This window comes from Erigeron canadensis, chromosome 2 (assembly GCF_010389155.1).
Source record: "Erigeron canadensis isolate Cc75 chromosome 2, C_canadensis_v1, whole genome shotgun sequence".
In the NCBI taxonomy this organism is placed as follows: Eukaryota; Viridiplantae; Streptophyta; class Magnoliopsida; order Asterales; family Asteraceae; genus Erigeron; species Erigeron canadensis.
In genome coordinates this window covers 46,132,479-46,146,815 of record NC_057762.1, presented here as the reverse complement: position 1 = coordinate 46,146,815, position 14,337 = coordinate 46,132,479, and the positions used below count along the sequence as shown (strand labels likewise).

At 30.1% G+C, this 14,337-nt stretch overlaps 1 protein-coding gene across 1 annotated transcript; it reads right to left on the bottom strand.

Annotated features, from left to right (window-relative positions):
- Positions 1-2,417: 2,417 nt before the first annotated feature.
- Positions 2,418-6,119, bottom strand: LOC122587256 (protein phosphatase 2C 16-like). The gene is made up of 4 exons (XM_043759370.1): positions 5,063-6,119; positions 4,017-4,379; positions 3,834-3,939; positions 2,418-2,948 (listed from the first exon to the last, which is right to left on the bottom strand). Exons 1-4 carry the CDS (start codon positions 5,717-5,719, stop codon positions 2,614-2,616), a joined length of 1,461 nt encoding a protein of 486 aa, XP_043615305.1. The 5' UTR covers positions 5,720-6,119; the 3' UTR covers positions 2,418-2,613.
- Between the last annotated feature and the right edge of the window lie 8,218 nt (positions 6,120-14,337).

Here is a 14,337-nt window from a genome sequence, read left to right as displayed (position 1 = left end):
ATATATTTAGGAAAAAAATGAACTTATATATTAATTAATTAATTACTATATTGTAGAAATCTAAGATCTTCTCATTAGATAAAATGATATCTTCTCTTTAACTAAAAAATTACGTCTATACCTAATGATATTTCATTATCTTTTTTATTCAACATTACATAAAGTTCTTTTTTTTTTCTTATGATGATTATATGGAAGTTTTCAAAACTATATGAATATACAAAAATAAAACAAATAAATAAAACAAATTAAGTGTAAAAAATAGATTTAATTAGTTAAAAGATAACATCGAAACTCATAAATCTTAACATTATATTAACTACACCTTGAATATATGTTCCAAATTTAAACCTTTTGTTTTAATAAACAATATCCTCTTTTAAGTATAAAAAACTACCTTGGTGTATACCTTCTTCTTTGCCAATAGCCGGTAAGTACAAATAAGATGGGTTTTATGGTAAACGTACAACTAATTAATACACTTTAACAAAAACCCTTAGGGTTTCGTTTAGCAAAACCTAAAAAAAAAATTGAGTCATATAAATTCAAGTAATTGTAAATCACCCGGAGTCCGAGACCTACCCCACCCGTAAACCAAATTCTACATCCTAATTTTCTTTTTCTTTCTCTTTTGGAATGGCACATTCTACCTCTTCTGGATTAGTCAATTAGATTAAACAAAAATTAAAACCACCATGGTGTTGATAATCCATTTCTAAAAATCGCAGCAACACCTTCAAATGAATATAACTGTTTTACTTTTTGGATGTTAAGAAGAACATTCAACACATAAGGCATAGTCAAATTATCCTATTTGAATTATATATCCAGTCAATTGTAATTTTTCATGTGACTTTTAACTTTTTTGGAGAGAAATGTAGTGGAATTGTCACTCTACATTAAGGATCAAATTGTATGTCCTTAAGTTCTGTTGTGACAAGACGACTACATGATACATGTTCTAGATGTAGATCATTTAGTGGCAACAAAAGGCAAATTACTAGAAAAAAAACATATTACTAAATTCTTAATGATAATTTAAAGTATAGCTTAATAGCTTAAGTCCTTCTATCTCTTTAAGTTCATATTTTGTCAAGCTTTTGTTTGAATCTATTTATGTTCAACCATATGTTTATATGTTACTAAACTATTTATATAGTTCACATCACGTAATTCTAATGAAATATGTTCGCTATCGTTTCTTCATATATAAAGTTTATTATATAGTTTTTTATACAGCTCGCGCATCGCGCGGGTAAAAACCTAGTATATTTATATATATATATAGATGTGTAGCATAATATATGTAATATATATTGACTCAAACGAATATTGTGATATTTCAAAGAAGGGAGAAATTAGAGAGCCGACCCTGCTAGCTGTCTAAAACAAAAAGATAATTATTACTAGTATTCTATAAGAATGGATATAAGACTATATAATATTAAGATTTGAAAAAAGAGCACAACATCCATGTTTTGGGGGAATGACAGCTTCATTTCTTCGCATTTTGCTATACCCACACGTCTCCAAGCTATATGGCATTTCTATAAGAATTCGTTTAAGAAATAATTAAATACAAGTCTATATATATGAAACTTCTTGAAAAATGACCATATATATTAACAGCATATTTTATTTCAAAAAGAATAAATGTAGATGCATATTATATTAAAATATGAATAATACAGAAATGTAGTGGGTTACAAGTCATCCAATCAGTATACAAAATTACAAACGCTGGCAGAAATTTTCATAAGTTCTTGCTTATATATTTTCACAAACTTATTTGCATTGTTCATTGTCATCCCGAGAAATATGATTTCAATTATATATCTACCAACATCCTCACAAGTCACAAGTGATACAACATGGGAATAAGTCTTTTAGCTAGTAACAAATTATCTGTTGAAAATAGAAAAAGAAAAAAAATAATAATCAAAGAAACGCCAACAGCTTCCTTAAGTTAGATACACGTCTCTATCAACTATATTTGTATGTTTGAATATAAACTCCCCATACATCACTCTTGCTTTAGTTCCAAGCAAGCAAATTGTAGTGTATGTATATGTATAGAATAATACACAAATTTTCCCAAAGCCTAATACTGGTCTTGTAGACTCTCAGGCAAGCCCCCAACCTACAAAACTTGTCAAAGCTTGGCCATTATCCAACTTTTTGAAACTTTGGTATCTCAATGTAGGAACTCCAATCCAAAACTGAATCATTATGACGAAACCTTAACTATTTTCTCTTTTTGCTGATGTCTGAGTACATTATTTTCTACCAATCCTTTTACATTCCATCAACGGCTTCAGCGTAATCAATACCTTTTATTGATCACCTTTTATTACGCAACAACGTATAGCTTTCATTGCTTACAACAAATAACGCAAACGTTTTCACCTCAACAAAAGTTAAAGATAATAAGAGTATATATTAGTAAGATAGTAAGCAGTCTCTACAAGCTATAATAACAGTATTCTCATACACACATTCAAAGCCCATATTGAAAAATGAATGGACTAGCAATGAGGAAACAAAAGATAAAATTCAATTATGTTCTATAAAAACTATATCATCATAAAATTACTGATCAACCAACCAGCCATCTCAAGATTTAGTTTTGAACCTTCTTTGAGATTTAAGATCCACCACAATTACTGATATGTTGTCTTTGCTTCCTTTCTGGAGGGCCAACATCGAGAGATAATCAGCTGCTGCTTGCGCTGCAGGATCTACTCCGTTTTGTTGGCGTTCAATAGTGTTTCCGCCGTTCTTTTTGTGCCATATTAGGATCCGTTTTCTTGCCACTTCACATGCTTCTTCGTTTGACATTACGTCCCATAGCCCGTCACTGGCTAATATAAGGCACTCGTCTTCTCGAGCTCGAGCTGTGAGTGTCACTTCTGGTTCAGGTATTATCCATGGTTTCAAATATCTATCACCTGCGAAACCCAAGTAAAAAACAAGGAACCACTTAGGTTTGCCATAATGATCCCTGCCAATTATAGTTTCAAAGAAAATTACACAATTTGACCACTATACAAGACCCGGACCCAACTAGGAAGGGCTACAGAAAAAACTCGGGTTGCAAGTGGAAAGAAAAAAAGGTGAAAAAAAAAGTCAGGTTACAGGTGAAACAATGGCACTCATAAAAATGAAAGTAGAACAAAAACCAGGGTCTATTATCTAGATCTTGTTATGTTACACGACTCTAGCTAAAAGACTGAGACTCATCTTTAAGTTTATACCTCTAACTGAAAGACTGAAAGTCAGTCTTTTACAATCTTCAAGTTTACACTTAACCCTATTTTCCTCATACAGAAACACAGAAACTAAATATCTCGCGTACTAACAAGCATTTGTGGGCAGTAGAGGTCAAGGCCGTAAGCTATTCAAAAATCAAGATTAAGATTTTCACAAAATTTGCTAAAGACCATATATAATATGGCAGAACCAATGGTTGGGTAATAGGTCAAAGTGGCTTCTTAAAAAGCTGGGCAACTTGGCTGTATGGGTCAAACAGGTCGAGTTGGGTTCTTGTCCGGTTTTATGAATTTATAAATAATCATTGTGTCAAATATGACTACAATAATATAATGCATTTCAAAATTTTGTTTAATATTTACGGGGCTTCAGGCATAAATAAAAATGATTTCATTACTTCAAACTCATTTCCTTTTAAACTAAATTTTACATGTTTGACCCATTAGAGGTAGAACATAACCCCAAGTGACACATTTAACCTCATGGTTTTTGTATATTATAGAGCATAAATCTGAAATTTGTCCCAAGAAACATGGTAAACCTATTCAATAAGTTACACTCACCAATAGATCTTGACATAGCAAGAACACCAAAAACACGGTGTCCATTCCACTGTATAACCTTGCCTCCTGCTGCCTCTATTCTTGCATATTCATCTTCCCTGTTTGGCTAAACATACAAGGAAATGAACATTAAATTCAAGAAAATTGTGAAAAATAAACAACAAATGAAAGTAATGTCTTTACTTTATGGTCATTTGATAAAGCCATGGCTTCTTTTCCACGATAAAGGACAGCTCGAGAATCACCACAGTTCGCAACTATAATATGTGATGAACAGATTAATGCAACCACAGCAGTGGACCCCACAGTTTCTGGGGCAACTGGTTCAGAAGTTATTATGTTCGATGGGTCCCCATTTACTTCTGGGATACTTCTGCTAACGGTGCCACTGACCTCATCATCTACTCTCTGAAAGCAGTTAGCGAAGGCTTTCTCCCACGCAACTTGTACACTGTCGTTGATAGTCCCTTTAACTAATTCTTGCTTCATGACTTTTAGCTCCTCCACTAGAGCAGTATGAACACGATCACGACAGTAATTGGCAACCTACGCCAAACAATAATTTCAATTCAGTTTTAGTAAACTATCAAATACATTAAGTAGGGGTGACATTCTCAATCTACTTATGAAGGAGCTGAATTCAGATTAAATATGCATGAAACATCCTCCATTGAAGATCTAAAGGCCTTTTCGGATGTGTATCTTAAAAGAAACAGCAACTTCAAGGTGTAATAATTAGTTTACACTGTAGAGTGTAGACTAACATTGATTATGATTTTGGATTTTCTAAAATGAATCTTGGAGAAGCATATAAAGAGTTGTCATAATGAACTTCATTATTGAGATAAATGTAAAACTACCTTATTATCCCTTAATTGTGAATGACGTTTAAAGTTCATTTTTAAATTCATTATTAGGTTATTGCTGCTTCAAAATCAAAGGCAAATTCAGAGTTTCGGACTCTCTCCATTCAATTGCTTAAAGCAACGAATAAGTGGATAAATATACATGTAGTCTAATAATCAGCTTTCTTACGGATCCTACTTCCTCATCATTCATATATAAATTAACTTCAAGTCAAAAGAGTAAGTTTATCCAAACATCCACCAAGCATTAGATTATCATATTAAGTAGTATTAACTATCGACAATCACTACGAAGACACAAAACTGACCATACTGGAATATTGAAGCTTGCGTTATCATAAATAAAAGATGTAAAAGGAATACCTGAGATCCTCCATGCCCATCATAGACACCAAAAAAATGAGCATTTAGATCACTCAAATTTGGATTCACCATATCAATTACATGATCTGCAACAAACATTTTAATCGGGACTTTCATGAAGTGAGGAACAGCCACCAGAGCATCTTCCATTTCTGGCCGTTTACCACAAACCGAATGAGATCCCCATAGTGGCAGATATTCTACCTCGAAAACACTCCTTACTACTTTACTATGATTCTTGTCAGCAATCGCCATTACAGATGCTTTTAAAGTGTGTTCATTCGAGCTGCTTTCTATGGTAGCCTCCAAACTAATCACCTTAGCAACTATTTGACCGCTGTCTATACCCTCAATAGCCATCACTGCTGCTTTTAAACTACCCGAACTTGTATTCACGGCTAACACCTCGCTGCTAATCTCAATGGGTTCATCCCCAACTGACATAGTTTCATCAGCATCACTTTCTTGGATTATAATATCATCACCAACAACTCCAATTCCATTTCCGGTTATTCCATTACAATTCCCATGAATAACCGCGGTTTCAGTATATATCTTCATTTGAGTGAAATCGACATGATTTCCTAGGGAAGAGTTCTCTGAAATCGGATTGGTTAAACTAAAAGTGACCGAAACCGTTGGCGGAATCTCTTCCATCTAAAACCCCTTTTCTCTTTTTTTATTCTAATCCTACTTACAAAGATTTCTAATTACAACAACAACATACCCCCTTGATTTCTACACAAATTTCTTAATCTTGATCGCTAATTTCACCATCATGGCACATCAAGATCGAAACTTTATGAATAAAATACTAATAACGAATATATGTATACATGGGAAATCAAGACTTAGTCAACAGATCCACCTGGATCTGATAATTCCTTCAAATACAATTACAATAATACAAGAAATTAGGACTTTTTACAATAATACTTGAAGATTCTTTAAACCCAAATCATAATTTCACAAATGAACATCAATAAACAGAACCCACAAAGAATCATACAAAAAGACTTTTCAGCCTTTCAACTTAATTTGGGCTTCCTTCTCATAACTCCTTATATTTGTAAATAAATTTTTTTTAAAAAACAGCAATAAGCTAATATTTTATTTAATATTTGTAAATAAAATAGAATCTAGCGCTGATTCAAGAAAACTAAAAATAATTATGTATGAACACAACTTTTTAATTTCTAATAATTATATTATTATATTAGTAGTACTATTTACTTCCATTAAATGCAAAATAAAGTGCAAACTGCTTACCAAATATTAGTAAAATGTAAAAATGAACTATTTTGAGCTTTGCTTATTTGAGCAGCAAATGTGAAAAAGCCTTTGTCTTGTTTCCAGAGAGAAAATGTGTGTGTGAGAGAGAAGAAATATGTGCGTGTTGTGTGTGTGTGTGAGAGAGAGAGAGAGAGAGAGAGAAAATACACCTCGGGAATGCTTTTACTGTTTTGGTGACACGTATAAGATGAATTTATCAACACAATTCAATGCATTTTCTTTGTGTTGAATGTAGATTACAAATATATTTTAGTTTTCTATTTTTATATTATTCCAGGATGTATATTTTTTGGATAATGATAAATCAACCTAATTGATGTACCTAAAGATATGCCTAATAGTAAGATGATGACATGTGGAAAAATCAGAGGGCAAGAGAATTAGTGGAATACATATGTCAAATTCTTAAGGTTTTAGGTTGATTTTTAGGCATATGAGTTAGGTTGATTAATCATTTTCCATATTTTTTTCATGGAAGTTTGTCCAAACACCATTAAAGTTGGGAACCTTTTCTATATTTTGTGTGTTGTGTTATTAAGTTTTGTGAAAAGAATTGATCAATTCTCTTAATATATTAACTTAAACTTAATTTTTAGATGATAACATGTGGAAAAAATCAGAGAGTAAGATTAAAAAAGAAAATTAGTGGTCTCTATATGTCACCATCTAAGATTTTTAAAAGGATTTCTAGGCTAATTTTTTAGAAGGATAAATTATTTTTCTGTAATTCTAGAACCCCTTCAATGATTCGAAGATAAACTCACATGTCCCCACTATTTTTAATATTTTTTATATATTTTTTAACAGCAGTGGTGATTCAACTCGGCGGCATGTCTCTTCATCGTCCGGTAGAGATCGACCACGTCACTAGCACAGTCGATCCGAGAGCATAACTGGCGGTGGAAGTCTCACTACCGTTATGAAGGAAACCAGCTAAATGCTAGAGAAAACCTCCATGTCCCACCGCATGGCAAGAACTTCTCAATATGTCTTTCAAAGGTTTCGAACCGGTAACAAATATTTGACTGAAAAACGTAAGAGGCAGTAAAAGTCCACATGAGAATATTACATTTTTTGGGAACCCATTTCAACCTAGACAACAAGAACATATTGCTGAAATTTCTATCACTTCTTATAAAACTTTTAACACCTTTAACAATAAAGCTTGTATCTTTTCCTCCAGTTCAAATCCAAGTATTTTTTCTTCCAGACATAGTTCTCCCTTCTAGTAATCGACCCAAGGCAACGCCGCCATCATCCGTAACATATTCCAAAAACTCACTATTCATATTTCCCCCCAAAGCTTTTGGACTTATTTGAGTTTGTATCGAATTTCTCATAAATCAGGCATGTTTTATAATTTTCTCTTTTAAACGGAACATGGAAAACGTCTTTCAAGGGCTCGTTACATACCCATGGATCAAGCCAAAATCTTATACTTAGACTGTCTTCATAATTGTCTTAGACCAAAAAATTAAGATTGAGACCCGAGATATTTACCTTGTTAACCAATTTAACAATAGAACTCTACACACTCTATATCCCTTTGTTAACAGTAAGGGGCTCCCAACATCTTTTCGTATATATTGGAAAAAATCACTAAAACTGTTAAACTATGTTATCCGTTTTCATTAGGCGGTAAATTGAAATCATTGAGAGATTATTCACCTACCCAATCATTTTTAGTTTATGCAAATGTGAAGAAATTTACAATTTTTAATTTTTTACATGTTGGATAATCTCTATATTTATGAAATCATTAATACTTCGTCTAAAACACTTTGACCGATAGTTATTACCAAAAAGTCTGCACATCATTCATTGCATGGTATATTTAGAGTATAATAAATCTTGTTACATAACCACGTTATTAAAAGATCAACACGTTATTATTTTGTTTTTCAAAAACAGCTAATATTAAAATAAGTTATTCCTATACTACCCCGTTATTCACACACTAATCCACCAATACAAAGATTAGATGTCCTTTTTATCATTTAGATAGAACTAAAAACAGTCTTGTTATCTAGGTGAATATGACTGTATACATCTCAACCTCCTTCATATACTGTCGATATATAAAAACCAAAATACGTGGAAAACGACATTAGTCGGTACTTATTTACTTATTATATTAATCCAATTGTCAATGGGGTTGGTGACCCATTGGTAATGCCGTTGACCTTGGAAGGATCTACCTAGATTCGAGTCCCATTTTTCACATTAGTGAGGATGGATTACTAGGGTTTTTTCGAGAGTCTTTATTTTCAGGCATATATGTAATTTAGAAGTAGGAATATAATAGATTGTTGTTCGAAAAAAAACCAATTAAGAAAGAAAAACAATACAAAGTCATTAATCATAACGAGCTAATTATAAGTTTTACTTGAATTTGGCTTCTTTAATTAAGAAGAAGTAGTTTACGATTACACGACATTTTATTTTTGTTTTGTTTACTAAAAAATGGTTACATGGTGATGGGATACGTGTACATGTGTGCAACCAAACAACCACACTTGTTTTTTGTTATGATGTTTAACTTATAAAAATCCAATTAAATTCCAACTTATCAAATAAACTAAATGGAATCCACATTTGTCTTCGTGTATATATATATATATATATATATATGGTGGCTATCAAATGATAATGAAATTAAAATGAGAACACTTAAAAACTACATTTTGATGCATTAAAAGTCCATAAAACTGACATAGTGCATAACTAATTATCATTATTTAAGTGTTTAACAACACATCGATCCGTTAAAATCCAAAAAATCTCGTTCTTTGTTTGATGCATCAATTTGATCACGTTTTTTGTTTGATGCATCTATTTGATGAATATGCATCCAAGATGGATGCACAAAAAAAACGTGGTTTTTTCGATTTTGACGGACAATGTGTTGTTAAACACTTAAATAATGATAGTTAAGCACTATGTTAGTTTTATGGACTTTTCATGCATCAAAATGATGTTTTTAAGTGTTCTCACCGTTCTTATTTTAAAAGTGTTCTCACTGGAGTCCCGTGCGTTGCACGTTTTTATCTTATTGCTTATTGATTCCTTGTAACATCGTAGAATTTTAAGTGAATAGACGTTCAAGTAAAAATGTCAATAAAACGAAAGGAAAGAAAGAAAAGTAGAACTTGAAGTAAAAATAAAGTTGTTTTTTTAATAAAAAGTTTCAATTCGAATTTTCTTCCAAGCGACCATGAAGTTCAGAGAACAAAAGTAGGATTTGAAGTAAATAGTTATATATTTATCTATAATACCTTACGAGAGTAAGTACCCGCACGTTGCGGCGGTGAGATGGTGGAGGTGATAGCTAGGTCAAAGAGTGTGATAGTCAAATGCCTACGCCCTTCGCCCTCCGCCCTCAGATTTAAAAATTCGTCAAAAGTATATCGACTGACATCTCTAATGAATTGGAAAATAAATGATTTATGCAGGAAAAAGAAAAAAGATGATTGGTTGAGATTTGAGGAGAGAGAAAAGGTATTATGGTTATTTTAGATAAATATAGAATAGATGAGAGGGGTATTTTGGGGATGAACTTAAAATCAATATTGAAAATTTCAATTCAATGTTAAAAATCTAGAAAGAATCTGCTTTATAATATAGTATAGATAAAAGGTAACTCCTTCCCAAAATCTCAAAAATAAATTGATGTACCTATAATGTCTCCCTTATATATTCATTAATTTAAACATCCCCATCTAATATACTTATAATACCCTTAATAAAATAATATATAACATAAATGCCGCATTGCACGGGCATATGACTCGTCTATAATAGAATAGCTGTATTTTTTTAAATTGTAACTATTTTACTCATACTTCTAAATTACACAAGTATTTGAGATGAAACTCATAATTTTTGAAAACCCCTCCAATAATATACCTCCACAAATATGAAGAATGAGACTCGAATTCAGTCGGATTCCTCAAAGTCAAAGATCTAACAATAGATCACTAATCTTATTAACAAAACAAATGTATTTTTTAATTTATGAGTTATACGATTCATGCTTTTCAGATCTACTTTATTGAGCTAAGTATACTGTCTAATCATAATCATAAGTGTTAATGTTAACAATTTTGGAGTTTTAAACATTAAACCCCAACAACTTTAAGAAACAATTCCAAATATAACTATAAAGTCAAGAAGTATTGTTTATATCATCATTTCATGTCACTCGAAGAGCATTCTTGATGAATCTCCAGAAGAAGAGAATAACCTCATTTGAAGCCCTGAAGGGGAAGAGTCGAGCCTCTAGATATTTTGTTTATGAGTTAAAAAAATGCTAGAGTTATAAATAAATTTTTAATAACAATGTTTACAAACACATGTAAATTATTAATCTATAATCTATAATACATTATAAAGTATCAACCATTTTTTAAAAATCTCAATTAAAGAATTAAAGTACCTAAAATACCTTTATATTTTATTCATTAACTTAAATATCTCTACTTAATATACCTATAATACCGTTAATGAAATAATTTACAACATAAATCCCTCGACCCTTAAAATAATTACAATACCTCCTTTAACATCAATTACTTATATATTCACCACCATTGCCGCCCCACCACCCGTCACCCGTCGCCGCCACCGCCACCACCACCTTGCGCCACTACGAACATCGCCGCCGCATTGCGCAGACATATGTCTCGTAAAATAAAAAGAGAGAGTGAATAAAGTGAAAAGTAGAATAATTCTATTAGTTTTAATTGATGTCACATAAGTTTGTAAAACTTGTTAGTAAATATTTGTTTGTAAATTTAACATTGTTTGTTAAAAATATTTTTGTAGTTTTCTTGACTTTTCTATGAAAATCTCAAAGGGAAAAGGTTAGGTAAATCATGCAGTACCTATCTTAGGTAAAGCAGAGGGAGATTATGTAAAATTCAGGGAAGGTTATGTAAAATTCAGGGGGAGCTATGTATGCTTATCAAATTCAAAAGTTTAATATGTAACTTTTTTAAAGTGACAGTACCTAAGCTTAGATAAAGTCTGCAGTACAGATCATTTTTCCAAATCTCAAAATGGTATCGATCATACATTACATAAAATAAAAAATAAAAGATATAAATAATAACGATTAATTTGAAAACCATGAATGAAATATTTACACTTTTATAGAATATTGCCATTGTTTTACTTTATACGAATGACTGGAACAATATATCTTATGGGAATGAAAAAAATTAACAAAACCAACCATGGTTTAATGGTTGGATATTTTGGTAAGCATCGTTGAGATCTCCGGTTCAATTCTGAGGCACGCCTTTTTTTATTTTCTATATTAATCTTCTTTTATATATACGTTTTTTAAACTATTTTTAAAATAATTATGATGTGGCATGTCTACAAATTTTATTTTTTTAAAATGTTTTTATTTTATTTATGATGTCATGTCTAATTAATAAAATTTTAAAGATAAATAGCCAATTAAATATTTTTAAAATGTTTTATTTTATTTATGATGTCTACAAATTTATTTTTTTATTAGAAAACAAAATAAATACTTTTTTATATAATATCATAAATGTCTTTTTATGTTTTGTTAATGCAATAGGTAGTAATATATATAATTATTGTTTTAATCAATTTAATATCTTCAAGCTGAGTTATAATATATCAATAACAAAAATTATATACATTTTTTTAGATTTTTATTGCTTTTAAAATTTTATTAAAAATGTCCAGGTTAAAGCCGGACTGATTAACTAGTATTAATATTAACTTGAATAGGTGCAATGCCATGTAACATTACACGATAGATGAAGGTGTCGACTTTCTACAACAAGACGATATAAAGATGATACGTAGGAAAAAGATGATGTGGCGAGCTTTAAGATATGCCACATATACACTTGGAGATAAATAATTATATATATATATATATATATAGATAAAGTCAAATCATTAACTATATTTGTTTATGATGATGATTATCATAAAACTTAAAAATATGTAACAAAACTTGAATTGTGACGATTAACCAATAATAACTTGCAACATGAACAAGTTACTATTCACAACTGTTCTCTTATGATGATGATTAATATATATAACCAGTAAATTTTGACTCTGCATTTCGCGACTTCAATTTTCATGTTAAAACGGTTGTGTTATCTAAGTGTATTTGCGGTGAACTTTTAATCGCCTAATTAACAATCATCTGGTCATAGATAAGGTTGTTTAAAAGTTGATTGTATTAATGGTAATACCATAAAAAAAGAATGAAAGTCTTCAATATATTATTTGTAAAACCGAAAAGAAAAAATATGTAAAAACCAATAAGTAACCTAGAATATAAAACTCAAACGGAATACGAGGTGATAAATATCAAGTATTGGTAATGGATGAATAATAACTTGTCACATGAACAAGTTACTATTCACAACTTATTCTCTTAATAAATTATAGAGTAAATTACTGAAATGGTACCTATGGTTTGGTCGAAATTACTATTTTCATACATGTTAGATTTAAATTACGTCCATCATACTCATGGTTTACAATTTCGCACTCGGAAGGTACCTCAAGTTGACAGTTGTTAGTTGTATCGTTAAGTAGCCAATGTGCCTTGCACATGAGGCATGAAACATATAATATTATACAAACCATAGGTACCATCCGTGTAAATCACACTTATTATTTATCAAGATATTTATTTTTATAATAAATTTAATGCTTTTTAAATAAAACTATTATCCTTCTAAAATTATTTTATTTATTTAAAAACTATTGTTGGTTTACAAATTTTATTATAAATTTATTAAAAAAAATTAATATTATATATATATTTTAAAAAAAAATTTGTATTAAAGTTCTAAGATTATTATTTTTAAAAATATTAATAATTTATTATTATCACTAATGGGTTGATAGCTCATTAATAATGCTTTTTTTCTTGTGTTATTTCACCAAGGTTCGAGTTCCACGTCTTACATTTGGTTACTAGCCAAAACATTAATTAATTATTACTATGCAAAAAATTTTTTATAAAAATTGAATTGATTGTTTAATAAAAATCATTTTCAGTTGAGTTACTTTTTTTAGTATTATATTAAAATATTCCTACATGAATTTTTCTTTTTATCTTTCTTAAAATTTCAATGAGATTTTAATAAAATTAAAATAAAATAAACTATCAATTGTAACTAACTATATGATATATTAGTTATGTTTTTATACCATAGAAATAATATATATTTTGTAAATTTGAAATACTTATAAATTATTTTAAAATAGTAAATATTTTTATAAATTAATTTTTTTTGATAAATAATAATTATACATTACACATATGGTACCTGTGGTTTGTATAATATTACACGTTTCATACCTCACGTGCAAGGCATGTTAGTTACTTAACGATATAACTAACGATCATTAGCGTGAGGTACCTTCTGAGTGCAAAATTGTAAACCATGAGTATGATGGGCGTAATTAAAATCTAACAGGTATGAAACTAGTAATTTCGACCAAACCACAGGTACCATTTCAGTAATTTACTCTAAATTATATAACTACCTAACTAGTTAACAAGTAAAAAATGAATATGTTAGACATTCAGGTTAGATAAAAACCGCATATTATATATATATATATATATATATATATATATATATATATTTTAATATATTGTACAAAATAAACATTTGATTTTTGTTTTTTTTTTTAACTATAAAATATTACAATGTGCATGAAATTTCATCTAACTTGTATATCTAACAACATTAAGTAGTTACAACTCGATAAGATTAATAAAATTGCACCTAATTTGTTTTTTCCTAGAAGGTAACTTTTATTTACATAGTATCCATCAAATAGGCAATATAACTCAGACCAGAGATGGAGCCATGAAATTTTTTGCGAGAGAGCAAAATTAAAAGTTATTTGTTATACTTATAACAGTCGTATCCGAGAATGGAAAAAGAAAAGACTGGCCCTAGCTCGAA